Raw genomic sequence first — 27,093 nt, 5'->3', positions numbered from 1 at the left:
TTATATTTATTATATTTATTATATTTATTATATTTATTATATTATATTTATTATATTATATTTATTATATTTATTATATTTATTATATTTATTATTCTATTATTTTATTTTTAATATATACTAATTGTTAAAATTTAATAAGTTAATTCTAAATATAGTATATAGTGTGGGGTATTATACTGATTATGCTTCTGATACCCAGGAAGTAGGATATCACAAGCTTCGGTCTATGTTGCACCTTCGCGATAAGCACTCACCTCACATATACACGGGAGAACTACATTCAAGATGGATTTCTCTAAATTTAGCAAGGGATTCTCGTAAGTCACCTTCTTGGAAGGAGCTGTTGAGCAATATTTAACATGTACGAACGACTTTGGCAGTGATTTCAGTGCGCAGATTACTCCGTTTGCGTCACGGACCTTCCAGTTTACCAAGGAGCAGTTGGGCCAAGCAGATGATCGAGTATGTGATTCGCAAGGCCAACATTATCGCACAACATGGAAATGTGGCACTAATTGTTTGTTGCCATAGACTGAGCTTCCTGCCGACTACATCGACCTCGAGAAAAAGGTCGATGCTCTGAAACAAGCCCACCAGAAGATGCTTGCGGTGACGTATGTCGCTCAAACTGCGCCCGGAGGGGCAATGCGTTGCTAACATAGAGAATCGAATAGTTCGCAATATACCAACGAAGCCTATGACTATCCTCCCAACATCAAGGAGACATTTCAAGATCTTGGCCGAACTGTGAGTGAGAAGGTCAGCCTTCTATCTTCGGCTACATCTACTGCAGAGGCCCAAGCAGCTCTCGTGGCTCCAGCATCTGCGAAGCCGCAACCGAAGACTTTCAACCATGCCATCTCTCGTGCAAGCTTATCCAGCAGCCAGCTCCTGCACCAGCACCACACTGGTGCTGGCGAAGATCCTCTGGCAACGGCTCTCGAGAAATATGCACTTGCTATGGAACGAGTGGGCGACGCGCGCCTTGCTCAGGATTCACAAATTCAAAGCCGGTTCCTGGCAGGATGGAACACCACCCTCAATACCAATCTTACCTTCGCGGCACGTGCTAGAAAGAATGTTGAAAATTCAAGATTGACCCTCGATGCTGTCAAAGCTCGTGTAAAGGGAACAACCTTTAAACTTGGTGGCGGCCACGCTCGGGCTGACCGTCCCGACGAAGCAGAGCTCAGCGCTGATGCTCAAGAAGAAATCGAGAAAGCAGAGGACGAGTTCGTGACACAGACCGAGGAAGCGGTTGGTGTGATGAAGAACGTAAGTGTATTTGTTCCCCAGTGCCAGAACACCTGCGGAAGCTAATGATACTGCATCTATAGGTTTTGGACACCCCTGAACCACTTCGTAACCTCGCCGAACTTGTTGCTGCCCAAATGGAATATCACAAGAAGGCATACGAGATCCTAAGTGAACTCGCTCCGGTCCTCGAGACCCTGCAGACGGAGCAAGAAGTAGGCAGCACCTCTAAATTTTCAGCACTATAATAAGGAGCTGGCTGACATTGAGGGCGTTTATTAGGCCAGCTACCGAAGAAATCGCGATATGGCTTGAGGAATATCTAATGCTTTAGTTGCGTGATGCAAGTAGGATTTTCAACACTAGTTCGATGAATGCCGCATAATATATACCTTGCTTGTTAGTTCTGAAGCTTGAACACGACCCAATAATGAATAAAAAGGTGCAATAAGATGTCAGACGTGGATGGAAATGAAAGTCACTTGAATTTGTGGCGTATAAATTCCTCATGAGATGGGGCGTGCAGCTTTCTAGTACTATGTGGAATTTGTAATTCTCCACAACTTTATTTTCACCTTTCAATTGGCATCATAGTGAAAGACCTAAATAACAAGGCAAGGAGAAGAAATACAGAGGAAGAAAAAAAGAAAAAGACAAATACCATTCATGAATCTCGAAAAACCTCTATATGGGAGTGAAGGCAGATCTCACGCTCGATATTCTCGCAGTTTTGACCATTCACGTAGCGATGTTCAACTCGTTGTCGCTGGTGTCTCGGAAGCAGATGAAAATCCAAGATCATCAGTGAAAAAATTCCCGCACCGTGGGCTAGAAGATCTGGAGCAGCAAGAGAGGAAATACCAGTCTGAGTCTGAGAATGGAAAGCAGAAATCGAGACTCCGAGAGGATGATCGCAAGGGCCATCTGGATGTCCTACTACGTGCGACTGAGCAATTCCTAGCTCAAGGGGAGATCGCGAAAGCAGCGAAAGCGTTTGGAATCGTTCTTCAACTGAGGCCTCGGGCTGAAGCCATCGACATTCGTCTCCACCATCTTTGGGCAATTGGGTCGGAGATCCTGATGCGGCAGAGAGAGCAGCTGAAGGAGATTGACGAGCAGCTATTCACTGGTAGCAATGAGACTCAAAAGGTCGCACCACGATGGGGTTCTTCCAGCAACATGAGCGAGCTTAAGTCGTACTTTGAGATATTGATTCGTCAATACGCATACGATCATAAAATGCCACACAAGGTCTCAGCAGTCGACTTCTGGCTGGCCCTGCTTAGCTGCGAGTTAAGCACCATCTACGCAGAGCATTTGAGGGGCATCGCTCATCTGGAAGCTGAAGCGAGACTTCAACAAGGGGACTCTACACAGCGTGATACTGTTCTGTCGTCGTCACCAAATACGAATGAGTCTCTTGGTGGACGATCTGATTTTGAGATCGTGGACTCTGGGCTGCATTATGAGACGAAAATGGACTGGGCAAACCAAAGAGAAGCAATTAGCCAACGCACCCTCACAGGCCTACGAGATATTAACCAAAGGATGGAGAAACTAGTCGACCAATTGCCTTACTCCAAAAACGAGAGCTTTCTACAGTTAAGAGAGATAACGTCACTTCTCTCCATTGACTTGAGTTTACTAAATTCTAGCACCTCAAGGCCATAGTACCATAACTCATGACAAGTCTTTGGGTCTGGCCTGGGCTGCTATGGTTTATAGGCCTTGCATTATGATTCTTCTTCTTTTCTACGGCTTTTGGAATGCTGGGTGTGGCAACTCTGCCTTCTCTTCAAGAGAGACACGAAGGAGACGCCCGTGGATGCACCTATGAGCAGCAAGGCACGATGTTGGGAAAGACTGCCTTCTCTGCTTCCCTTCCTACTTCGCGGCTTCATTTCTGAGCCCAGCGCTGTAGCAACAAAGCTGTGTTTGAGCTCCCAACTACGACGCACCAGTCCCCTCCTGGACTCCAAGATGCCTGTCTGCCCACAAAATTGGCCGAGGATGACTCCATCTTATGGTGTCGTAGCGGCTCGTGCGTGTCATCCATGCTATACTTGGTCGCCCAGGATTCCAATGTCTCCGGGCTGAACTCCTGGGAATCTGAATGGTTTACATATACTGGAGTTGATGAATCTCGCTCACTGCCGGCTGCACGAGGCTTACTTGGCGGATCTGCTTTTGCCCGCGGGATAACGGGCTTCTGCCAACTAGGAAGCTGTATCGGTTTGCTTTTGTCCGTATGATTTGCTAGCGACGACATGATATCGCGGTGGGCAGTCAGTCGCTTCAAGTCCCAGAAAAATATGTTGCCTGCTGCATTACAAAACGCAAGCACCGGATTCTGGTTGGGCACATGATGGAGCTTGAAGCGCATGAAAAACTGAGGGCCGCAGTTCGGAGTGTGGAATGCCAATAGTCGTGTGTATTGGACTGGGCATTGAGGGGATGTTAAGGGAACGAAAGCAGACCTCGTAAGCCGTCCAGGATCTTCGTAATTCGTCGGGAGTACATTTTGTGGCGTGGGAGCAGTACTCTGGGGTGGTAGAGGATCATCTGAGGAGAATCCTTCGATCTTCCACAGGACAATCACGTTATCGTGACAAGCTCTAGATAGGATAAGATCTCCATAAAATGAGACACTATAGAACAATTAGCACTGCTATAACATTTTGCTCTTTGATAGTCTCACCAATCGACGATGCCGCTGTGCACTGCTGAAGTTGAAAAATGAGGATAATGAACCTGCAGGGGCGTATCAATAGGTTCATTGGGGAGATCAGGAATAGTCCACTACATTATAACATGGGTTAGTATTGTACAACAAATTTGTGCAGACCGCCTTCATACCAGGTTTATAATCTGGTCGTGACCACCTGACAAAAGATAGCGGCCAGTTTCGTGGAAAGCCTATGAGGTATCAGTTTCCAGGAAGCCTTGAGAAAGTGCTATGGTGAAGCATCTTACCACACTAAGCAGATTCCAAGAGTGACCTTCTCCGGCGAGAATGCATAAACATGGTTGGCTCCTATGTTTTTCTTCCACGCTCCATATCCGTACACTTGTATCGTCTGAAGCTGAAGCGATGATATATGGGTTGACAGGGGATGTGGCTAAATCATTAACGTCCTGTGCTTCGGGTGAGTTCATGAGGCCCAAGGTGAAGAAGCGAGAGAAGACGAACCCCGCCATGGCCAACAAAGCACTATAAAATGAAACCTTTTAGTCCAAGTCCGATATATCGCGTCCTAACATTTGTGGTGCCTACCTCAACCAACCGGCCATCAACTACGTCGTATATCTTAACCTTGGCATCAACGCCGCCAATGCAGATATACGGCCTGCCATTTACGGCATCCATAGTCCAAGTACAACAACAACTGGCAGCCTCATCCTGTGGCTAGTTTAGTTATATTCACTTTGACATAGAGGACGCGTTACTCACGTCATCGTCTCTTATGACATTGATTACATGACAAGGATTGACATCGCCTGTGTCTTTTGTGAGTCGGCATATAACAACCTAAAGCATTGCGTTAGGAAACGAATACTGTTATATTGCCTGGTGATGAGTGACGCGGTTGTTTGACAAGCTTTCCGTAGCACTTACATGCTTTTTGCTGATAGCAGCAAAGACAGGTTCATGGTCTAGGGGCTGGTAAGGGCAGAATTTGACGTCAAAGAATTCTATCCATTGTCTTAGCGGTTAGTCTTTCATCAATCACGGGTAAAATATAGCTCTGGTAGCGGAATTGGATGCTTGCCTGCGATATTATCATCACTGCCGAGGAACCTGGTGTCATTCTGCAGCTGTGTTAGCGATGAGCGACGCGTATGGGTGGTTGATACTCACCTCTAGGGAGAAGGAAGTACGCAGTTTGGGGAGCTCAAAGTTCACATCGTCGATGCTAGCCATCCCGCCTGGTGGTTTTCTTCAATGTCGTCAAAATTAGAGTGGTATGGCATGAGTTTCAATCTGGGTTGAAGCACTGAAGTGTCGCTGGATGAATTCTGCCCCACATCAATTTTGTCAGCAAAATTTAACAGCAATTGAAGTGAGGTGAAGTCAGATCGCGATTTTAATCCAGAGAGAGTCGATAAAATGCACTGGAAGCAAATAGTAGCAAAATCTACCCAGGAAGATTGCTATTCGGATAACTTTAATACACTGAAAACAACGCGCTATGCGCAAAACGTAATCATGGAGCACTTCATCCACCCGAGACGAAGACTTCACACGAAAATGAAATCAATAGGCATCATCATGAGGGAGCCGTTTGTATTATTATGACAAGCAATCATTATCAGCTATTCCCAAGATATTGGACAATGAATATATGAAGAGGCGCTTATGTTATATTTAGGAATATATATATGTTTGTGAGAGTATATGGCGAGATGGATCTATCCAATGATTTTTTGTGAAAACAGTCATCAGCTTGCTTCTCTCACATAGTCTTGCCAGGTTGTAATTGAATCAGTTTGCAAGTCGCGCTCCCATCCTACCCCGCTCCATGCCTGCAGTCGACTCAAGTGTCGTATTGTTGGGCGTCCATGAGGGCAATTCCAGGGCTTATCCAGCTCTCCCATGTGGTTAACAAGAGAATACATCTGGCTCCTCGTCAAGGCTTTACCAATCATAATGCTGCTTCGACATGCCCTCATCGCGAACATCTTTTGAACCTTCGAAGGGCGAGGGATATACGAAGACTCGGCCGATTTATCGCCTAAAAGCGATATCAATTCTTCCAAATCATCTAGTTTGAATGTGACTTCGCGGCTGAGGGGTAACGAAGTCAACAGGCATCGCGATCCCACAGGGAAACGCCCTGTTGTATCAATGTCTACTTTGAAACCATTCGCATTCAGAGCGGTTGAATTCTCCAGTATTATCTCCTCTTCAAGAGCTGTCAGCTGAAGTCTCATGGGATGGACAAGGCGCTGTGATTGGATCTCAGTGGTATTTTGAAGCCTTTCGTAGTTGTACTTCTCATCAGACGCGTGCTGGTCGATGATGAAAAGTTCATCATGCTTTCCCTCGCTTCCAGAGCCTAGATGACTGGCAGGCTTAACGGCTATGATAAACCCGAGATTGAACTGGCCGATAATCCTCATTTTGGAGAAATCACCCTTTGAAATAATAAGAGGGAGTCTAGATTCTGCATCGCTGGCATCGATTCGCTCCACAGAAGAGGTATTGTGCGCCGAAGAACCAGATTGAGAAGTATGACGAAGAGGACGCCTATTATGGAGTAGTCGGAGCTTTCTCTTCTCTACATGTAAGTTTTGTATGCAACACGCCGTAATATCTTTTCGCCGCACGGGTTTGGGGGGCTGTATTCTGGACTCTGCTAGAAGACTTCTTGTATTGTCGCTTCTGATCGGGGAACCACCGCCTGTTGGTGAAAGCGTGGGTTTGACATGCTGAATATCGGGCCCCGTTTCTAGAGATTGTTCATCATGTTGAGATTGCCTAGAAGAAGTATCATCGTTGATGGCTATGGTATTCCTTTGTATCCGTGTAGGTCGTTGAATGTCAGGTTCGCTATCTGATTCATGAATTTCTGGACGAAGAATTGCCTTTGCTTCGTCTTGTTTTGGTGACATGGGATGTGACATTCCTGTCTCGGAAGATTTGGACTCATCCTCCACATTTGCAGCTTTGGTTGGGCTTTTTACGTCTCGCGAAGGAGTTACTACCTCGCGTAGGTCTTTAACGCCAGCATCCTCTACAGATATATCGGGGGTAATAGGACTGGAAGAGCCGGAAACTTGTGCTCGGACGTTGTAATCAGGATCATGCGATCCCTGATGTTGGCTTAAGGCTGCGTTGGCACTCGAAATTGCTGACGACTCCTTACGTGGAGGGGAGTGGTTCACCAATATGGTCTTTAAACGAGGGGTTGCTGGGGCGGTTTTCTCTGGAGAAGATGTTATGACTCTCCTTATCACTGGTTCGATATTGCCGTTCAGGTGCAATTTCTCCTTCTCATTACGTTGCGACCTCGTCTTCATCAATCGCGATGCCGGGGCAAATCCATCATCCGGCTCTGACCCTTCGCTGTCTGCGCCGGAGCTGAGTTTGTTATCCTCGTAACTGAGGCTTTGTTCTACCTGGGGGGTAGAATGAGATGTAGACGGTGGCCTGTCGAAAAGTCGAGGGAGTTGTCCAGGCTTAGTACCTTTGCCATGAGAAGCCTGCAGTTTCACATTCTGAGTTGATGCCGCAATTGATATACTATCTTCGTGGGTATCAAACAACTCAGACAAGGAGGTACGAAGAGTATCCAGGAGGTTGTTTTGATCGTGCAGTAGAATGGACCGCTTATCAGGGCTGACGTTCACGTCGTATAGCATAGTATCTAGTTGTACATCGGCGAAAATGAAGGGCGACTGTGAGTTGTTATATGATCGATAAACTTCGTTGAAAGCTTTGGCCAATTGAGGCAGTGAGCAGGGTCGACCATTGACAAAAAACATTTGTCGATCAGGGGTCTGTCTACCCTCACCATGAGCAGGTTTTGAGACATGGCCAACAATGCGAACATCATGACTATTAGAAGCTGATTTGTCGCTAGAGCGGGTACCCGAGGGCTTGAGTTCCAGGTGAAGATCGAGAGGTATCAACGCTGCTAGAGTTTTGGCACCAAAGATATTGATAATGTTCTCACGGGTAGTCGCGTTGCCTTTCGTGGAAAAGAGTAATATGCGTTTCCCTTTTGTAGGTTGTTGAGATACGGAGAATTTCACGTTCGTCAGGATACACGCATACTGGTTAAGTAGAGCTATGACCTTGTGCCACTCCCTCTTGATATTACGGTCAAGTTCCCGGCGTCGGACAGGCAAATTGTGGAATAAGTTTTCGACTGCGACAGTTGTCCCTCGCTGGGCTGCAACGACGGTTGTGCTATCCAGCTCTCCTGATTGGTGAAAAGTTAACTTGGAACCTTTAGGAGCTTCTTCCTCTTGGCACGTCGTCACGGTCAGAATTGACAAGGCACATAACGATGCCAAAGCCTCTCCACGAAAGCCAAAAGTCTGTAGTGACTCTATGTCAGAATAGGAAGTAAGCTTTGATGTGTAGTGCTTGAGAGCGACAGAGCTATAGTTTGCCGGCGAGATTCCGGATCCATTGTCTTGAACTTCAATTGAATCGAGTCCTTGGTTTTTGAAACGAACGTCTTTATTACAAGTCAGTCGAGAGACAGGGCCAAGCATCATTACAACCAATTGGCACACCAACCTATGATTGTTGCCCCAGAGTCGACGCTGTTCTCGACCAGCTCTTTAACTACGGAACATAGGTCAACAATGACCTGGCCGGATTGGATTTGATGGACCTAATAGCCAAATATTAGCCGGAAATTTGCATATAGAACTTGAAGAGCTTACGCTGCGGCCATCAATTTGTTTGATCGTGGCCATAAATTCCACAGATGTAGGTGTGAGAGCACCAAAGATATGTTGGAACAGAGAAGCAGAGTGAATGACGGCACAGGATAAATACGTCCTAGCGCTTTTGGCCAGTGGCATCACGTTTGTACCCACAATAATAAGCTGTCAGTATAAAGCTAATAATACCAACTATATTTGATATAATTAATTGACTGAATTATTGAGTTTAAATAATATTATTAATAAAATGCCAGTGGTTTAGATCTATCATAACAGTTGAGTATAGGTTCATTTGATATTCAAATAATAATAATTCGGACTTGGGGTTATATTTAACAAGGTAATCAGCAATGGTGATACAGTGTATTGTACTAGAATTTTGAATTATTTATCAGAAAACTATAAATGATATAGCTCCGTATTTCATGACGATTGTCGCTCAAAATATGTCCATTGCCCTTGAGCAGGCTTTTCATCCAGATTTTCCCAGCTGTGGCCAGTGTCAGCAATGACAAGAACTTTGCATGTCAAAAGAGAGGTATTGCCTTCGAAATACTTACACTTGTGCCTGTTCCATAGTCTCAATTAGTTGTAGTTCGCCCTCCGCCACCTGGATGACCTCTTCAATGAGACCAGCACCCAGTTGTTGCTCAAGTTCCTTGACCCTGTCTCACTTGTTAGTTGTCTGGTGAATATTTGTATCATGGCCTTAGGCTCACTGTTCAGCTGTAAGCTGGGGCTCATCCTCCCACTGCAGCTTTTCATCGTTGATGTTTTGATGCTCCGCAGCGTCAATGATCGGATCGTTGCTGCCCACTTGACTCTCGCCATTCCATTCCTGCGACCGAACGTCTCCGGTATCATGCTCGATGCCAACAACAAAGACACGATTGCCAAACTTATAAGTCCTAGCACCACTACCATCGATCCGATCACTGGCAGCCTCGAATTGGTGGGGGTATTTTCGCATCAGCTCCTTCGCCTTCACACTCCACTCCTCATATCCAGGCGGAACGATCTTTTCGACAAGACCCATGCGATGCTTGGTCGTCGCCTCGACGGATTGGCGGTAGAGAGATGTTTCGGGTATGGATTGCAGCCTGTTCAGTGTTGCGCCGTACAGGTATAACAGAGTAGACCGGGGTGTTTTGTGAGTCCATAGTCCTGTGAGTCCGGTAGGCGTACCGGGCTCGAGATAGCTGGCGAGAGCTCGAAACGTCGGCCGCATTTTGGCGAATGTCAATTGTGAGCCAATGTGAGGCAGTGCGCAATTGAACCTTGGTTTCGCTATTCTACTGAACCGCGGGGAGAAGTTTGAGTGTAAATCCAGCTGGTCCCAGAGAAGACCCACAATAGCCACTCAACACCCGGAACTGAACGGAGTAGCGGCATATTATTACACAGTCCCAATCCATGTAATTAAACGGTTATAATGAGCCCCTTTAAATGGAAATGTAAATAAAATTGCAATAATAAGCAAAACTTTAGATATATAATACATATTACTTTTCCCTTGAAAAACATATTTTAAATAGCAACAATATTATAATTATACATAAAGCTATATATTCCCAGGAGTTAATATTTAACATTAATTTTATACTATTATTTCTCTATCTATATCTAAGCATTCGTTTATTAAAAATTGGTAGCTTTTTCATAAATAGCTCTCTTTCAGGATTAGCGCTGTTTTTCGCTTACCTACCAGATGACGCGCCTCGATCGGCGTCTAGAATTACAGTGCGCGATCTAAGCTCGAGGTATCCTTAGGAGTGTTCTGGGGTGCAGCTTCGTACTTGCAGGACTCGTTCTCCATCAACAAAGCAGTCGTCCTCGGATCTATCCTGTGATCACGATCCAGCAAAATGGCTCAAGGGTAAGACTTACTGGTGATGATGCAGAAAGAACCGGGCTAACACAATGTGCGCATTGTTTGTCTACAGATATTCCATTGTAATCGGCCTCGTGGTCATCGTTGCGTTGAGCGCGGCGGCCTGGTTTTTGTCACCCAAAGGCGAGAATCAAGTGTCAGTCTGTTCCGCCCGTTCGCGAATCCTACTATGCTAACAGCTTGTGTTTAATAGTTTATGGCGGTCATCTCTGATTCTGGCCATCGTCAGCTGCTATCTCATGTGGCTAATCACTTTCCTCGCTCAACTCCATCCACTGATTGCACCACGACGAAGCGACTTGCGAGAGGAATTCCTGGGACATAGTAACTAGAGTTGATTGCTGGCTATGACAAGCGTAGCCTCAGGCGTATCGGGAAGACTGGCGTTAGGGGTTTTACTTCGTTCACATCATCTTGTATTGCTATCGAGTTTCTCACTGGGAGTCACCTTCCTCACCTGCAAGCCATCATTGATTACGAGTGTACAAATAGGTGCCGGAGTTGCTTGAGACCAGTCTATCTTATGGAAATATCGAAATTTGATAGTACGGGCCTGTGCCTACGCGGTTACAATAAGATAGTAACATGGTATATGCAATGTTAGTTCGGGTAATATACATTGATTTGGTTGTCAGGAATTACTTTATCCTACAGCTAAACGGCCAGCCCAGTCCCTGATATACTTCACCAGGGCCCAAAGAGCTTTGCCATCTGCAGCAACGCTGCTGTCACCAATGGAATCTACATCGCCCAATCCAGCAGATATTAATATCAGCTGGCCCACAGCCCAGCGCACAGATGCGCCGGCAATTGCTAAGAAGCAGGCAACATAGTATTTGCAGTCAAGTAGAATCCGTAGTGCTTCTACGTTATTTGCCACGACAGCCCAACCTAGGGACCTTGCGGCCGCGGGCACATCATATTCCCAGATGACCATCAAGATTGGAAATAATTTGGTCGAGGACGATACAAGCAAGGCTGTCGATACTGAATTCGGGCGATTGTACCGCGGCATCAGGCCTGTGATATTTAGCGGCGAGAGGTGGGATGATGTAAAAAATCGGATGCTCAGATGGAAAGCGATTGTGGACAAGGCGCACAGGATCACTACAATAGCAGTGTTAGTCGACGGCGTAATGAAGACGAAGATACAGAATACTGACGAAAGAACATGTACTGAATCACAATCGGCTGTTGCGCGAGCGGCCCTAGTCTACTCTCGCCAGGACTAGACGAGGGAATGGTTTGCTTTTCTATGCGCGCCCATGTCAAGTAGACATCGAATAGCAGGAGCAACACCCCCAAACGGATGATAGAAGGCTGTTGAAAATATTAGCATGCGGGCATGCTGATAAATCTAGCAGGAGAAGGAGGGAGCTGGAGTGGTTAACATACGTCGAAGCGATCTCCATCCCGCATCAAAGTGTTGTGCAGCAAATGGCGATAGACCTATGAGAGGTTCAGAGATGAGATATGACATGCAAAACGGCCCGAGTCACAGTACCTGGGGTTTAATGAGGACCAGATCGATAAAGAGCACAACAAAGTCGTGCTCTACATATTTATCACAGAAATGGCCACATTTTCGGCAGACAGTGAGGCGAATCAAGTGCCCGTTGGACTTATCATCAGCTCCAGAATATTGCGTCCACAGAGTTTTGACAGGATACCGGCACTCTATACAGATAGGCATTGGTATGGCGAGAAGTCGCGTAGCTTCGACATGGGATATTTGATTCGCGGTGTGTTGCTCCGTGTCGTATGCCGGTTTGCGTTTACATGGGCGTCTAATCGGATTGGCGATATTCGGGTGAGGTGCCAGTACTAAGATAGTCGGTACTTTGTGCCTGGACTCTGCGCCTGTATCGGTGCGATTAGCAGCTTAAACTGTATTTAGTAGCAACCTACCTTGCTGCTTGCGGATACCGATATCATAGTCTAATTTGCCTCACGTAATCAGCATAACATGCTTGTTTGTTTTGTAATAATTGTTAAGATAAGAGTTGTATTGAAAATTGTATCAACTTTAATATTATCATTAAGTAGTCAATCATACATAATGGCAGCCTTTTTGGTGAATTATGCTCATTATCTTTGAAGAAAGATGCGGAAATAAAGAGAGAACCGAATAAATAGCCTAGATCTTACCCAGCCTCTCTTTACATTAGTGTGCATGTCGATTTCTAAAATGACGCGAAATGCTCCCCCAACTCTATCTAGCTGGTTTCCCGCGATTTTATCCACTTAGTGCTCTGCGCCTCTCTCTGCTCGCTTTAATTGGACCAGATGACGGCGGAATGGGTCGCATTCGGCCGTGTGACTTTCTGTTTTAATTTCACTACTTTTTCCCAAAGTGTTATCACCTTATTCTGGCCGTAGCAACCCATAGCCACTCACAGCTTCGGCCTCACCAAAGGTCTCTCTTCGACCTTTCCCATGACGAGGCGCTCGTCGTCTGTTGATGTCGGTGGTAAATCCTCCCTCGAGCTGCAAAACCCAGATGCCGAGTCAGAACACCGCCTCAATGGCTTAATATCCCGGCAACCATCGACTTCAAGGCAACTCAGCGGCGTCTATTCGAACCAGGCGAATGGCCACCAGCACCCTACCAGCCATGCAGCAGTCGCATCCTTTTCACCACTATCGCTCCCTACTTCGTCGCCCAGTATGACCACGACCAAACAGCCGCCCCTAGCCAGCTCGGGGGCGCGCAATCGCAGTCTGTGGTTCATGTCGGTTCTGTCCTTTTTCGTTGCCACGGCTGGTGTTGGCCTCTTGTTCGCTATCTTTCGGTCGCTCACGACACGCCAAATTGAGCCCAAAGGATGTCGAATGTCGTATATGCGACCTTCCTACATTCACTTCTCCGAATTCGATACCGAACACACCCGTTTCGCAAGCAAATACTCTCTATATCTCTATCGCGAGCAAGGGATTGATAGCGGTCAGGTTGGTTTCATATCCCCCTTCTCGAAAAAGCAGGCATAAGGAAGCTCACATCATGGCAACAAGTTGCGCGGAATTCCGGTTCTCTTCATCCCAGGTAATGCCGGAAGCTACAAGCAAGTCCGGCCAATTGCTGCAGAGACTGCCAATTACTTCCATGATTACCTTCAGCATGACAGTAACCAGCTAGATTCTGGCATAAGGACTCTTGATTTCTTCACCGTCGACTTTAATGAAGACATCACCGCATTCCACGGCCAGACCTTACTTGACCAAGCTGAATATCTCAACGAAGCCGTCCGATACATTCTTTCGCTCTACTCTGAGCCACAGAGAGCCTCTCGAGATTCGCATCTACCAGATCCGACGTCTGTCCTAATTCTTGGACATTCAATGGGAGGAGTTGTCGCAAGGGCAATGTTGGTCCAACCAAACTACCAGGAGAATTCAATTAATACCATCATTACAATGTCAGCACCGCATGCACGCCCTCCAGTTACATTCGACGGCCGGATCGTTCAAATCTATGACGAAATCAATGATTATTGGCGGCGTGCGTATACCCAAAAATGGGCCAGCAACAACCCGCTGTGGCATGTCACTCTGGTATCGATCGCTGGTGGAAACTTGGATACTGTCGTGCCATCTGATTATGCCAGTATTGAATCGCTTGTGCCCGAAACTCATGGATTCACTGTCTTTACGTCGGGAATACCAACGGTATGGACAAGCATGGACCATCAGGCGATTCTCTGGTGCGATCAGTTTCGAAAGGTGCTGGCCCAAACTTTGTATAGCATCATTGATGTTCACCGAGCCTCTCAAACGAAACCCCGAGCACAACGGATGAGAGTCTTTAAGAAGCGACTTTTGACTGGTTTGGAAACGATTGCTGAGAAGACTCTGTCTCTAAATGAGCCGACGATCCTCCTTACTTTGGACGACTCGTCTAGTACGGTAGTGCCAACCGGGGGCCGGCTAATCCTCTCACAGCTTGGTTCTGAGGGTACCCCGAAGGCCTATCTCCTTCCCGTGCCGCCTCATGGATCTCCTGAGCCAAAACGCTTTACTCTGTTGACTGATGCTCAACTTGGCGCGCCTATCGATGGCAACCGGCTGCAAGTCCTCTTGTGCAGCGTTTCCCCCGTTCAACACACGAGTGTCAATTCGTTCTTTTCCTCCACGATAGATCTATCGAGGAACGGTACTACACCGACGAAGTTAGCATGTAAGGATGCCGCGTCTGACACGGTCCTCCTCCCAGCTTCGACAACAAATATTCAAGCCCCTTTCTACCTGGACGGAGAATCCCAGATATATCCTTTTTCATATCTACAATATGACGCTGAGCATCTCTCCGATCATCAGTTTGTTGCCGTCATCGATAGAGCAACACAAATCAGCCAAGGCTTTGCTGTTGCAGAATTTAGCGATCACTCTTCCTTTCAAAAGAAGGAAGACATCAGCCTCACTCGTCTTCTGACATTTGGTCTATCATTCCGGCTGCCCGCTGGTCGCCCTATCGCTATGGATATCAATATTCCGGCCCTCAAATCAAGCCTGATAGCCTTTGATATGGTGATAAAAAATCAGCAATGCGTTAGAAACCAACAACTTTTTGCGCCACTAATCCGCCAATATATTCAAAGGCCCTACGAATCGAAATATTTTGTCAATGCTGGAGCGACCGGGATCAGCTTCCACGGTGTCGCCCCATACATGCCGCCCTCATTAACGCCGCCTGGTGCCGACGGCCTAGCTTTTGGGATATGGTCTGATCCGACGTGTGAAGGGCCCTTGGAAGTCGACATTTATGTGGATGTATTAGGAAGTCTTGGGAAACTGTATATGCGATACCGTACAGTTTTTGCGGCCTTTCCTCTACTCATCGTTACGTTGGTACTTCGGAAGCAGTTCAATGTTTATGACACGAAGGGCACCTTTATTTCCTTCTCCGAAAGCTTAGACCTGTCCATGCGACAGTCAATTCCGCTTCTACTGTCTTGTCTAACTCTCTTGTCCATTTCCCCTAGTGGAGTGACGACTTTTCTTGCCGCACTTGTGGACAACAACCAGGCAAATCCCAACCTTTCTTCGAACATCAGCTTTCATAAAAACGACCTTCTCATTGGTACCGACGACCCTTTCTTCATCTATCTTGTGCCTTTTATTGGCATTGTATGTATCGGCGTCTGTACTGTTTTGCATTACATTCTTCTTGCTCTGACAAGAATTCTTGGTGTTGCATATGCCGTATTCACGGCAATACCTGCGATCAACGGCTATAATCTTCTGAGCCCATCGCCAGTGTTTGCACCATCTACTCCTCGGCGAAGAGTGATCTCGACGATCATTCTATTATTTCTGGTGTCCACTTTCATTCCGTACCAATTCGCGTACTTAGTCGCTTGCCTTGTACAGATTCTCACCGTTGTTCGCGCTCTTCGCATATACGTTGTCACACCTTCAACGGCCAACTCCAACTACTATCACTATTCGCATTCTATTCTTCTGCTAATGATGTGGGTTCTCCCCATCAATTTGCCTATACTGGCGGTCTGGGTTCGAAACCTCGCCGTTCACTGGCTCACACCTTTTTCTTCTCATCACAATGTGTTGTCTATAATGCCATTTATATTACTGGTGGAGAATTTGACAACCGGCAAGATGGTTCCTCAAGTAACATATGGATTTCGCCATATTACCAGCGGGCTTCTTTTTGGCACGGCGCTTTGTGCTGCAATTTACGGCGTTTCACATGCATACATGCTCCATTACTTGGTTAATGTAGTCGCTGCATGGCTCGTCATTTTACACTCTTCTTCGGAGCCATGGTCATTAATGAATTTCGGTACTTTTTTGGAAGGGGATGTGGATGAGTTGGAGGAAAAGCAATAATTCACACTGAATAATGTGGCATAGATGTTTATATAATAAGCGTTACTCCAACTACTATCGCTTTATGCCTTATAGTTAATATACATTATATAGATAATTGTAAGATATCAATATATATAACAAAATTTAATTATTTCACTTACTTTTAATAGAAAAAACCAATAATAATTGTATTAAATAATAAATAATTAAAGACTATAACTCAAAGTATATAATATATCTATTATGTATTTAATTAGTAATTATTCTTAAAGGGATTTTTTTTCTTAATAAGTATCTTTAAAATTCAGCGCTAGTCTACTTTAGCCTAAATCATATGCTAAATCATTACATCATACCCTTTCAAACACTCCTCGGCACGCGGTTCTTGCCGCCGTTAAAACTCCCGAATTCATCAGCCTCTCCCAATGCCCAACCGCACAGCCTCGTGGCTGCGCTGGATCCTCGGAATGGGCGAGCGTCGAAAGTTAGGAGATGTCGCTCTGGACATTGTCCTGTTTGCTGGCATGGTAACTGACCTTGCGTCTTTATCTGCCATTGTACTGACAGATTATTCTAGATGACCGCTGGTCTCTACGTTGCTCGCACGTTTTTGAATCCAATCCTGAGCAACCTGGTAGACCCCGATAAAGAGAAGCACGAACAGGCGAAGCGTCAAGCGAAAGCCCATCTCGACCGCCTAAGTCGGAGACGACATATCGATGGCATTGGCGATCATGGGGCGGACGGGGCGCGAGGAGGCTCGCGAGTCGAAGAGCTGGTTTTGAATGAGTATGAGAACCTAATAGCGTTGGAAATGGTCGCGCCTGATGATATACACGTCGGCTTTGATGGTGAGTGTTGGCCTCCAAATCTTCTCAATGGATTTATCATTAATTCGAGGTGAAACCTGGGTAGACATTGGCGGCCTGGATATGATTATCGAAGAACTGAAAGAATCCGTCATATATCCATTGACGATGCCACATCTCTATCAGCACGCCGCTTCGCTATTATCCGCACCATCTGGAGTTCTGCTTTATGGCCCACCTGGCTGCGGCAAGACGATGTTGGCGAAGGCTTTGGCCAAGGAGAGCGGCGCGTCCTTCATTAACCTCCATATTTCAACACTCACCGAGAAGTGGTATGGCGACTCCAACAAGATCGTTCGAGCCGTCTTCTCCTTGGCTCGCAAGATGCAACCCGCCATTGTGTTCATCGATGAAATAGATGCCGTTCTGGGCACGCGAAGGAGCGGCGAACATGAGGCTAGCGGTATGGTCAAAGCCGAGTAAGTATTCTTTCAGCTACCTAGTAGCGACACCGCTACATTGATGCAATGGGTACTGACAACATTGAAGGTTCATGACTTTGTGGGATGGATTGACATCGAGCAATTCTTCCGGTATTCCAGCACAGATTGTCGTACTTGGTGCCACAAATCGTATGCACGATATTGACGAAGCCATTCTCCGACGAATGCCCAAGAAGTTTCCCATCACGCTACCGAATCTGGAACAAAGGCGTCGAATCCTCCAGCTGATTCTCAAGGACGCCAAATTGGACACCGACAACTTTGACTTGGATCACGTGTCTAAAATCACCGCTGGTATGTCGGGGAGCGACATCAAAGAGGCCTGCCGCGATGCTGCCATGGCGCCCGTGCGTGAATATATGCGACAACACGGCCGCGATGGCCCCTCCAAGAGACCAGTTGATCCAGCCCAATTCCGTGGAATCAGGACTGATGACTTTGTCAAGCATCCAGGTGATCAATATTTGATAGATGTGCTCCAGCAACGTCAAAAAGGATCTAACCATGTACCAGCGAATGATGCGTACGGAGATATTGACGAAACGTTTATTGAGCCCCAGGATTAGACCCCGAGGCTACTTCACGACCTGGAGTAACAGCCCTTTTATCCTTTTATTGATTTCCTACTGCTTTTTCTCTTTCCCTTGCTCTCAGTTGCCGGAGTAATGTTTTATGTCGGCTAGCGTATACGTCGCGGAACTCCAATCACCATCTCAAGATAGTCCTCCTCGCACCTCTGGTATTGATCAAACAGTGATATAGCGCCCTGATGGAACTTTAAGGATATACAATATAAATTACGGTTAATATATGTGTCTACGAGAACTTCACCGATGCTTCTTGGGTGTCTCATAATGTGGAAAGCTTACCACGCCAAGTATTTTTGTTATTACAGATGATGAATACATGAGGAGCAAACATGTAGAGAGCCAAGTCTTGGGTTTTCCATCAAGAAATTCTCAAAATCTCCTTCAGTAAACCACGTAGTCTCTTGTAGATCAACTAACCCTTATATAGAAGCACGCCGTCCAGTTTGCCTACCATCATATCTGAAGACTGTAAATAGCTTTCACAGCTTCAGAGGGCGCCACCGTGTTCGAATGATTCTCTAGCTCAAAGGGATGTCCAGATTTATGCTGCTCATATCTCCGTTGATGCCAAAAAATTGAAACCTATCAAATCGTTAGCTGCAAATACAAGCAAACACTCTCCCGTCATACACAAACTTACCAATCTTCTACATTAAGGGTTGTCGGCGCAGGCTGTCCCTGTGCAGAGCTTGTACCCCAGCTATCAGGGCTTTGGCCGTCCTGCAGTCCGCCGTCGAAGCCAGGCTGCCACAAATTAGACTGCCCTTGGAAACCAGACATCGGTACGATTCCAGCCCCTTGGCCGGAACCTCTGTACTGGTTGGCCTGTATACCCGCCGCTATACTGCCTCCAGGCAGTTGATTCATCGCATTCTGATCTAGAGTCTGGTGTGTCTGCGGAGGCGAGAGACTGGGGAAAGCCGGCATGCTTGAGCTTTCAGGGAAAAGCTGATCAGGCTGGAAATTCTCCCATAGAGATTGTGAGATGTTTGGCGAGTTGCGGGTGACCAAGTACAAGTCTGGGGGAGTTGCCGGGACGGAAAATGAAGGGTTGAATGGTGTTGCAGGTCTCGTCTGAGGTCGCGAGTTGGTGCCACCCATGAACGTATCCGTGCCAGTCTGGCGAACAGTTGGAGATGCTGCTGCCGAGCGCTGGTTGACATTGTTGTCATTCTTGGTCGCACTGGGAGTCTGCGGCCTAGATCTTTCGTACGACTCTTGCGGGGTTGGAGTATTGCTCGTAAAGTCGATAGCCATGTCGTCGTATTTACGCTTGGATGCGTCTTGCCTGTTGAGCTGCTCGAGCTGGTCAACGGTTTGCTGCATCTTCCGATGTCGCTTTCCTCCCGCTTTTTGTAGCCGCTCTTCAAGCACCTTGTTGCCGAGGATGGACTCAAACAGAGTATAGACCATTTTGCCCACAAGCCAGACGCGAGAGACCTCCTTCATTGCCTGCATGCATCTGCGCAGCCTGTCCTGCGTCACCTGCTGTATAGACGGCACAGGGGAGCGCATTTGATAGACGTGCATGATGAGGGCGGAGAAAAGACTGTACACTATGAAGGCTGGGCAATAACGAAGCTGGTTATGCGCCGCCAGGTTCTCAACTATGGAGGTAATCATGGCCGCCGCTTGGAAGGCAATGTTTCTAGATGGATATGGAGTATCATTGGGGAACCGAGGCGAGCCGCTTGGCGGCATATGGGCTCGATGCAAGAGACACAGAGTCGTATAGTAGTTGGAATGAAGGAGTGCGGACCAGAAATGATGGCGAGGCATCTCCCAGTAGACAATCTTGGGGCAGTTCTGAAGCCAATCGGCCAAAGCCATATCGCTGTGTGTAAGGTCGATGGCATTCCGCTGCCTTCCCTTGGAGGCGACCGAATACTGCTGTGACAGGACAAGCCCCATGATTTCACAGAGCTTGACGTACTGGAGGAAGAATTGCACATGAATGGGGTCTGGCGGGTACTCGCTCGCTCGGTCAGACTCATCTTCAATGAAGTCATCCTCGGTCAGCATTTCAACGTCCGAGTCATCAAGATTGATGTGGACTGGGCGACCAAGAGCAACCGCGACAGATCGGTCGCGCGTAAACAGCGTCCACCAGATGCGCTTCCACAGCCGCTTATCAGACTTGCTCAGTTGCGACCGTTCAACAGATCGATGCATGCCCGAGCCCTGAGCAACAATGGTCGCGACACGGCTCCAGTAGAAGACGTTTTTGGTGACATCTTCAGGCCCCTCCCAGTACCATCCCATCAGAAGGAGGGACTGTACGATTGTGACGCGGTCGTCTTCGTAGTTGGCATCGTATAGAGCTTTAGCCCGTTTATAGAAAGTCAGGGCTGCCGGGGTAGTTGAACCATTTGCGTCCATGAGCTGGGCATTTTGGCAGACTCTAGAACCGGCCAGAAGAACGGCCTGGAGGAGGAGGAGCGACGGCGGATTCTTAGGATCACGGTATTGTCGCATGAAGCGAGTGCGGTTGATGACGGGGACAATGGGATGGACCCATTGGAAGTAGGCGTCAATCAGCTCGTCACATAGCGACCTTGGAGGCAGTAGAAAGGCACCTCGTTGGTGAAGGATGTCGATCTCAACATTATCGAGTTCAGTCAACCTCGCTCGCGACCCCCTCACATTCTCGGGCAGCGGGTAGTGAACGACATCCGCAGAACCTTGGCGATCGTGGACGAGAAGAGTAAGATTCGATGACTCGCCGAGGTATGCAACCCGGCCGGCATCAGTAATGGGGGCTCGTGTGAACTTTGGCTTCATCACTAGGTTCAGATATGTCCCATTATCAACCTCCTCTTTCCTAGCCTGAGCTTCTGTAAGAGACGTCGGAGGGGTCCCATCAGCAGTGTGTGATACGGTAGGGGCCGAAGATCTTGGAGAGTAGGAGGCAGCGGCGGAGCTGAGAGGGGTCTGCCGTGACGGCTCATCAGTGTTCTCGCCGCGGTCGCTAGAGAAGAGAGACACATCGTCGTCAGTATGAGGGGAGTGCGAATAGAGAGCAGCGAAGCTTGACACGGTGACATACCTATCGGAATCCTTGCCCGCTTGCGCCCCAGAGGCCTGGGTCTTCTTGCGCTTCGGCGTTGGGATGCGGCATTCTATCTGAAAGGCAACGCAGTTGGTACATGGCACCCCCAGACTAGCTGCGTCACATCGAACCTGGAGGCCATCGGGTTAGCATGCAAGAGCACCCATGGAGAATAGCGCAAGCCTTGTCGAACATACTTTTCGAGCGTGACACGTCTATCGAGTGGTTAGCAGGAGTCCATGTAGAATGCCAATAGCCAAGTGGTCAGCGGCCCCGCTGGGATGCCTCGGCTCATGGAGAAGTGAGGATTATGCGACCTGCAAGACAATACATACCTCGCATGCTCGTGACGCTCGTTGTCTAGAAACACCATACTAGTTAGAAAACCTGCCCTCATCACCAAATAACGGCCATCATACCTTCTAAAGCTCATCGAGTTGGCTGCGGCGGCGGCGGCGGCGGCGGCGGCACTCGCGGCAGCCGAGGGCAGCGGAGACGACTTGGATTGCGGCTGCGATTGCTGCGGGCTCGCTTGCGACGTGCTGTCGCCAGAAGGTACTTCGACGTCCATGATGCGGGTGATGTCGCTGAAATGGCAGGATTCGAGAGATCGAGGGATTGCCTGATGGACAGGGAGGGGTGATTGTAGGAGGAGGCGAACAACCTCCTCCCGGCACGAGGGTCGAGATCAAGCTTAGCTACGCAAATGGGCGCCGGGCCAATGCATTCAAGCTCAAGCGCATACACCACCAAGGGGGGAAGAAGTGTTTTTGCAGATGAGAATCGGCAAAGGGGCTGCGGCTTGCTCTATGATCGGACAATAGGGTCAAACCGGCAGAGCGAACGCAGGCATGTTACAACCTTGGTTCAACTCCGTTAGCAGCTCGGCGAGGCCACACCCCGATTCGTTACTCGTTACGTTCGGTGCCTGCGGATGGTACAGTCGGTCTTAGGTTCTTTTCAACTCTCGCAGGCAGGCAGAATGTGTATGTCGGCAAATTCGAGATGGCTTCATCCAAATGTTGGAATTGGGAAGCTGATCAGCGGCATCCAGCACACCTCGATCTTGGTAAAACGTGAAGCGCGCTGCCTCGGCCGATTTCAGAAGCACATCGCCCTGCGCTACCTTTGTACTAGTCCGTCCACCTCCACGGCTTAGCCAAGGCAATCTACTTGCAGGTACAACTGCTGCTCGGTGGTGCGCATAAACAGATTCCGGCAAGGCACGCAGCAGTGTGTAGATGGCACCACTATAAACGTAATGAGAAATAAACCCCTTGAGAGGATACTTATAGAATGGAATAGACATCAAGTTTTAAAATACCTATGATTATAATTCTTTGTTTTCATTTTCCCTGATCAATTTTTGTTTTCCAAATGCGATTCCACTTCCCCGCGAGCTATGCCAGTAGTCTACCAATCCGCCATGACAAATTACTAAAGAACTTATACGTGGGCTCTCACATGCTTCCGTCTCAGGCAGGACATATCCAAATGCTGGACTCCATACGGAGCACTTCGTAGTCAATTTCCAACTAATACGAATATATATACATGCTCGGCACAAGCTTATTTTAGCTCTATTTGCATTATGCGACCCTAATCCAAACGCTCCATTAGTGACTTTATTACTCTGGCATAGAATTTGGGCGCCTGATTTCGAGGGAACGTAATCTCTTCAATAAGGTAGTCGGGGAGAGCTTCTATCAAATCGCCATCGCGACTGGCGTCTAGTTGCGGACGGTACGTGAATTGCACATCTTCGTAACTGTCGGCTGAGTCCATATCCTCTAGCGCAAGCTTGAAGTGGAGAGCTATTATCCAAATCGTTAGCCATGCATCCTTTGGTTGTAAACAAATGGTAACGCCTTACTTCCGTTGCGCCCAGTCTGTAAGCAGTCAAAGACGTCTTCCTTGTCGATGCGTCGCACATCTCTGACGATAAGGCCTGTCAGATCAGCGAACAAATCTTCTTTGACTTGAGTAACTTGTTTGTTTTCCTTTTCCGAAAGCGCCGCCCGGTTCCCAGGCGCAGATCCTTTATTGTTTGGTTCGATTTGCCTGCTCGCTGCCAGTTTTGTGTATAGCGTCTTCGTCTCGGATTTGGCCTGGGATAGTGACTGGTTCGCCTCCGCCAGCTGGGCGCGCAAAGTGTCTGCCTCGGTCTCGCTCTGGCCTAGCTGTGCCTGCACCTTCTCTGCTCGCTGGATAGATTTCGATTGCTCGGCTACCTCTTCCTTGAGTTGCGCGATCAACTCATTGGCAACTGTCGCATATATTAGCTTGCAATGATTTGATATTTGCCCATGTCGTTCTGGCATTATCTTACCTCTCGTGTTTTCCTCGGCTTGCGCCTTGAGCAGCTCGAAGTTTTGTTCGGCCTTCTTCACGCCTAGCTCCTGAAGCTCTTGATAACTTGCTTCCAGTTTCGAATATTGCTTCTTTAATTCGGAAAGCTGTCGTCGGATATCGTCTCCGTTTGAATCTTGATCCTCCAAGCCACTCATGCCATCGGCATCTTCATCTTTGTTTGAGCGGCCCTTGGAACTGTATATACCATCTCGATCCTTGGATGCCTTTGGTCGGCCTCGTGTCTGCTTGGATGACTTGGACTGATCCAAGGTTCTGGCTTCATCATCTACTTCGGATGCGATGCTAGGGTCTGGGGATGTGCTGTTATCATTCAATTCGTCGTTGAATTTTCGAGCTCGCTTTGCGGACCTCGCTTTCGCGTTTGCGCCGCGAGGTCCATTTCGCGTCTTCTTTGTCACTTTATTCGCCGCCGCTGGCCGATCGCGCATTATTCTTGCTTTAGGCTATAAAAGTGGCTTCACCCAATATCAGTTATGGACTGTTGGATTCTGAAATTTTCTTCCAAAAAATGAGGTTCCCGATCGATCAACGCGCGGTTGATCGGCGTTGATCTAGAGATGTTGAATGCTGTAAGTCTACTTTGATGTTTATGGGACCTGATTGTCGAGCTTGCAGTAGAGCTGTCAATTGACACGCACTGTGCAAGCTCGGATCAGCGGATATTTTAGGCGATATACTGGTGCTGCTCCTCTTGTAGCGCACAGTGTGTATATTTTCAAGTACTTCTCACCCGTCCAACCACAAAAACCATGGCCAAATGCCCCAGTGAGGACTTATAAAGATGTACTTGGACGAGTAAGGCGCAATTTGTACGGCTCAAGTAGGCACGTTTATAGATGGTTAAGAATCTGAACAAGTTTGGGGTTCTAAGAATAACTCCTGAAACCATAAACAACACATGTTTCCTTTTGATGATAAGTAACTCTAGCTTTGTTAAATGTGCATATATGCAGAGTAATCCATAACCGGGCATAAACCAATAACCAATAACGTTGTGTATCAAATTCTATCCTGATCGCTTTATGCTAGAATCGGCATCCGCTATACTTCCAAGGAATGGCGATGGTATTTGTGAATCAAACATGTCAAGGCGTGGTGTGCCCTCGGCACCTGGCGTCGGCGTCAGCTCTATCAGGTCTCCAGTATCCTGTCCGGCTGCGCTCCTCTGCCGTGGAATTAATGGGGCCATGGAACGTTTAGCCCATGCAGTTCGGAGCCAGGTCTCAACTGCGGCCGCAGCTTTGTCTAAGCCGTTATTCTGATTATAAGGTGACTCCGTATCTCCCCCCTCTTGAATGGCGCCCTCAACAATCCCAGCAGCCTCACGGTCAAACCCGAACCGTGCCATCTCTGAACCCATCACCGACATGGATGGTAGGTCGTCAATGTTGAGGCTAGGAAAATGTTTCTTGGCCCACGAGTTAAAGTAATCTTTGTCCGGGCCGGGAGCGCGGATATTCCTGCTCAAGGAGCCGACACCGCCCGAACGTCGCATCCATGCTGGTCTCATATCCGGCCCATCGCCGTCTCCATGGCTGAGAATAGATTCACGCCTGCTCAACGATGGTGGCTGGTCGCCCACTAAGCTCTGTCGCCTGGATAGCGGCTGCTCTATCTGCTCCGTAGTATCAAGGCTCTGTCGCGGTGTTGACGAGAAAGACACGGCCTTTTTCCTCCGTGGTGGGAAGTAGCCCATTTTCTGCCGCGCAATACGCCCGATTTCCACTGGCTCAGGCAGTGAGTCTATCTTGACCCATCTGACGTGCGACCACGGCATTGCCTCTTTTTCCGTGTTCTCATCTTCCTGTGTAGCTCTTTCACTAGATAGTTTGGAGTAGCCACTGAATGTAGTTTGTGGTGCCATTGACCCGGTTGCTTCGAAGAAATCCGTGGCGCCGTGGTCTTGATTGCCTGCCGGGGGATCACAAGGACGGCCTCGTACTTCGCAGGCATCGACTGGAATAAGGACCCATTTCCGAACCTGAATACTGTCTCTGGACCAGAGGCCATTCGCTTTCCTAAACGCATCCTCCATGCACTTGTATCGGAGGATAATTCCAGCATATGTGTCATGAGGCAGGATTTTGTGGATGTATACTAGGTACTCTTCAGGTTGTGAGTTCTCTGAGGTAATTTCGTCCGAAGTTCGACGTTTATACTTCCCCGAGACATCCAGCCCTCCACTCGGACCTTGACTGTTTTCCAAAACGCTAGCTCTCTTGGCGGCTATCAGCGCAGCGTCTCGCTGGTCTGACGATCCCGCTGCCACTCGGTTGGCTACCCTTTGGCTTCGTAGAGCGGGAGAGCTCCCCTGGTTGGGGTTCTTGCTGGCGTTGCCGCTGATGCCTGGTGGAAATCGATTCCAAAGTGAAGAAGCAAAGTTTTGGTCGGACTGATAGTCTGATCGTGGCCGAGACATGTCGCCTGGGTTCTCTGCGACGGAGAGGAGAGAGGAAGCAAATCCCTGGACTGATGACCAGCTCTGAGCCCAGGAATCTCCCAGCACCTGCCCCAAACTAGATGTTCCCTCTCTACCTTTGGCAGCGGGAGTCCTCTGTGCCGGATCACCATGGTTTCTCGTTATATTCTCGCTGCTGCCATGATTGGGGGGGCCACGATTGCGCGAGCGGACGGATCCAGAGCCCGTGGTCCCAGCCAGGGGCGCTGCGGAGGATGAGGATCGGTGCGGTGACGACACTCCCGGAGCATTGCGGTCGGCCATGGCGACGACCAAATGATCGAGGATAGGTCTCGAGGTTGACCAAGCCTTTTCATCAGACTTATGCGGCAACGTCGAGACTCGGTCGTTGTTCGTGGCCTGTAGCTGTAACGCTATGTCATGGGTCGGCGGAACCGGGGACTCAGTAATTAAACCCCAAGGCCCTCGCGAAGATCTCTATCTCGGAGTCGTCTGGCTTCTCTTCCGTCATAGGGAATAGGGGAAAAGAGAGTCGCTAGGCTGATACTCGGTGTATACATCGCTTCTCTGCCAGAGCAATGGTAAGACGGCCCTGGTGGTCTCCTTCTGTCGCAGCTCTTGGCCACGCACTCATTATCCCGATACCTGCTAAGATGCTGGTACGCCCCCACCATGCTCGAGACAGCGCAGGGTACCGTGCATTCCAGCCAAGTACCCAGTACGAAGATGAGCCATGTGCGTGTAACAGATGCTGCGAGTAAGGTGTGGCAGAACACAGTGCCAATATGCTCTCAATGTACCTACCTAGGAGGGAAGGTACCTCTAGCATTTTCTGGGCAACGCGAACAGGTACTTGCTAGCAGGTACCTACCCACCTCGCGTGCAGGGGCATTTCAATTTAGAGATTCGACGCGGCGCGGCACAGCTCTGGGAAAAGCATCCATTTGGCGATTTCTTTTGTTCGCTTGCTGTTTC

At 48.1% G+C, this 27,093-nt stretch overlaps 12 protein-coding genes across 12 annotated transcripts; 5 read left to right on the top strand and 7 right to left on the bottom strand.

Moving 5' to 3' along the window:
* Nucleotides 1-216: 216 nt before the first annotated feature.
* Nucleotides 217-1,714, top strand: M431DRAFT_208652 (hypothetical protein). The gene is made up of 5 exons (XM_024913426.1): nucleotides 217-320; nucleotides 393-465; nucleotides 535-617; nucleotides 678-1,284; nucleotides 1,341-1,714. The coding sequence occupies exons 1-5, from the start codon at nucleotides 289-291 to the stop codon at nucleotides 1,503-1,505; spliced, it is 960 nt and encodes a 319-aa protein (XP_024780983.1). The 5' UTR covers nucleotides 217-288; the 3' UTR covers nucleotides 1,506-1,714.
* Nucleotides 1,715-1,923: 209 nt separating this feature from the next.
* On the top strand, nucleotides 1,924-2,928 carry M431DRAFT_72763 (hypothetical protein; the record flags this gene model as incomplete). Its single annotated transcript, XM_024922065.1, has 1 exon — nucleotides 1,924-2,928. The coding sequence occupies one exon, from the start codon at nucleotides 1,924-1,926 to the stop codon at nucleotides 2,926-2,928; it is 1,005 nt and encodes a 334-aa protein (XP_024780982.1).
* Nucleotides 2,819-5,244, bottom strand: M431DRAFT_503454 (hypothetical protein). The gene is made up of 10 exons (XM_024918304.1): nucleotides 5,117-5,244; nucleotides 5,028-5,067; nucleotides 4,874-4,950; nucleotides 4,709-4,786; nucleotides 4,532-4,657; nucleotides 4,448-4,468; nucleotides 4,231-4,392; nucleotides 4,114-4,173; nucleotides 3,956-4,056; nucleotides 2,819-3,905 (listed from the first exon to the last, which is right to left on the bottom strand). The coding sequence occupies exons 1-10, from the start codon at nucleotides 5,177-5,179 to the stop codon at nucleotides 3,155-3,157; spliced, it is 1,479 nt and encodes a 492-aa protein (XP_024780981.1). The 5' UTR covers nucleotides 5,180-5,244; the 3' UTR covers nucleotides 2,819-3,154.
* A 453-nt stretch (nucleotides 5,245-5,697) lies between these two features.
* M431DRAFT_71919 (hypothetical protein) lies at nucleotides 5,698-8,688 on the bottom strand (the record flags this gene model as incomplete). The annotated part of the gene is made up of 3 exons (XM_024921966.1): nucleotides 5,698-8,444; nucleotides 8,507-8,603; nucleotides 8,656-8,688. 3 exons carry the CDS (start codon nucleotides 8,686-8,688, stop codon nucleotides 5,698-5,700), a joined length of 2,877 nt encoding a protein of 958 aa, XP_024780980.1.
* Nucleotides 8,689-9,081: 393 nt separating this feature from the next.
* M431DRAFT_477660 (hypothetical protein) lies at nucleotides 9,082-9,886 on the bottom strand (the record flags this gene model as incomplete). The annotated part of the gene is made up of 3 exons (XM_024915593.1): nucleotides 9,082-9,148; nucleotides 9,219-9,323; nucleotides 9,378-9,886. The coding sequence occupies 3 exons, from the start codon at nucleotides 9,884-9,886 to the stop codon at nucleotides 9,082-9,084; spliced, it is 681 nt and encodes a 226-aa protein (XP_024780979.1).
* A 637-nt stretch (nucleotides 9,887-10,523) lies between these two features.
* Nucleotides 10,524-10,881, top strand: M431DRAFT_1208 (hypothetical protein; the record flags this gene model as incomplete). Its single annotated transcript, XM_024912114.1, has 3 exons — nucleotides 10,524-10,534; nucleotides 10,602-10,685; nucleotides 10,743-10,881. The coding sequence occupies 3 exons, from the start codon at nucleotides 10,524-10,526 to the stop codon at nucleotides 10,879-10,881; spliced, it is 234 nt and encodes a 77-aa protein (XP_024780978.1).
* Nucleotides 10,882-11,192: 311 nt separating this feature from the next.
* On the bottom strand, nucleotides 11,193-12,242 carry M431DRAFT_477659 (hypothetical protein; the record flags this gene model as incomplete). The annotated part of the gene is made up of 4 exons (XM_024915592.1): nucleotides 11,193-11,656; nucleotides 11,713-11,869; nucleotides 11,945-11,998; nucleotides 12,054-12,242. The coding sequence occupies 4 exons, from the start codon at nucleotides 12,240-12,242 to the stop codon at nucleotides 11,193-11,195; spliced, it is 864 nt and encodes a 287-aa protein (XP_024780977.1).
* Nucleotides 12,243-13,216: 974 nt separating this feature from the next.
* On the top strand, nucleotides 13,217-16,393 carry M431DRAFT_71625 (hypothetical protein; the record flags this gene model as incomplete). Its single annotated transcript, XM_024921932.1, has 2 exons — nucleotides 13,217-13,498; nucleotides 13,562-16,393. The coding sequence occupies 2 exons, from the start codon at nucleotides 13,217-13,219 to the stop codon at nucleotides 16,391-16,393; spliced, it is 3,114 nt and encodes a 1,037-aa protein (XP_024780976.1).
* A 449-nt stretch (nucleotides 16,394-16,842) lies between these two features.
* Nucleotides 16,843-18,253, top strand: M431DRAFT_490071 (hypothetical protein; the record flags this gene model as incomplete). The annotated part of the gene is made up of 4 exons (XM_024916756.1): nucleotides 16,843-16,902; nucleotides 16,953-17,226; nucleotides 17,291-17,663; nucleotides 17,734-18,253. 4 exons carry the CDS (start codon nucleotides 16,843-16,845, stop codon nucleotides 18,251-18,253), a joined length of 1,227 nt encoding a protein of 408 aa, XP_024780975.1.
* Nucleotides 18,254-18,795: 542 nt separating this feature from the next.
* Nucleotides 18,796-21,897, bottom strand: M431DRAFT_72587 (hypothetical protein; the record flags this gene model as incomplete). The annotated part of the gene is made up of 6 exons (XM_024922044.1): nucleotides 18,796-18,859; nucleotides 18,918-21,245; nucleotides 21,324-21,457; nucleotides 21,524-21,541; nucleotides 21,662-21,686; nucleotides 21,746-21,897. The coding sequence occupies 6 exons, from the start codon at nucleotides 21,895-21,897 to the stop codon at nucleotides 18,796-18,798; spliced, it is 2,721 nt and encodes a 906-aa protein (XP_024780974.1).
* Nucleotides 21,898-22,679: 782 nt separating this feature from the next.
* On the bottom strand, nucleotides 22,680-24,331 carry M431DRAFT_503448 (hypothetical protein). Its single transcript, XM_024918303.1, has 3 exons — nucleotides 23,656-24,331; nucleotides 23,200-23,592; nucleotides 22,680-23,140 (listed from the first exon to the last, which is right to left on the bottom strand). The coding sequence occupies exons 1-3, from the start codon at nucleotides 24,125-24,127 to the stop codon at nucleotides 22,926-22,928; spliced, it is 1,080 nt and encodes a 359-aa protein (XP_024780973.1). The 5' UTR covers nucleotides 24,128-24,331; the 3' UTR covers nucleotides 22,680-22,925.
* Nucleotides 24,332-24,358: 27 nt separating this feature from the next.
* M431DRAFT_503447 (carbohydrate-binding module family 50 protein) lies at nucleotides 24,359-26,718 on the bottom strand. Its single transcript, XM_024918302.1, has one exon. It carries the CDS (start codon nucleotides 26,419-26,421, stop codon nucleotides 24,706-24,708), a length of 1,716 nt encoding a protein of 571 aa, XP_024780972.1. The 5' UTR covers nucleotides 26,422-26,718; the 3' UTR covers nucleotides 24,359-24,705.
* Nucleotides 26,719-27,093: the final 375 nt, after the last annotated feature.

The sequence above is a fragment of the Trichoderma harzianum genome (genome assembly GCF_003025095.1).
Source record: "Trichoderma harzianum CBS 226.95 unplaced genomic scaffold M431scaffold_1, whole genome shotgun sequence".
In the NCBI taxonomy this organism is placed as follows: Eukaryota; Fungi; Ascomycota; class Sordariomycetes; order Hypocreales; family Hypocreaceae; genus Trichoderma; species Trichoderma harzianum.
Note: the sequence above shows the minus strand (reverse complement) of the source record. Positions and strands in the feature narration are given on the sequence as shown.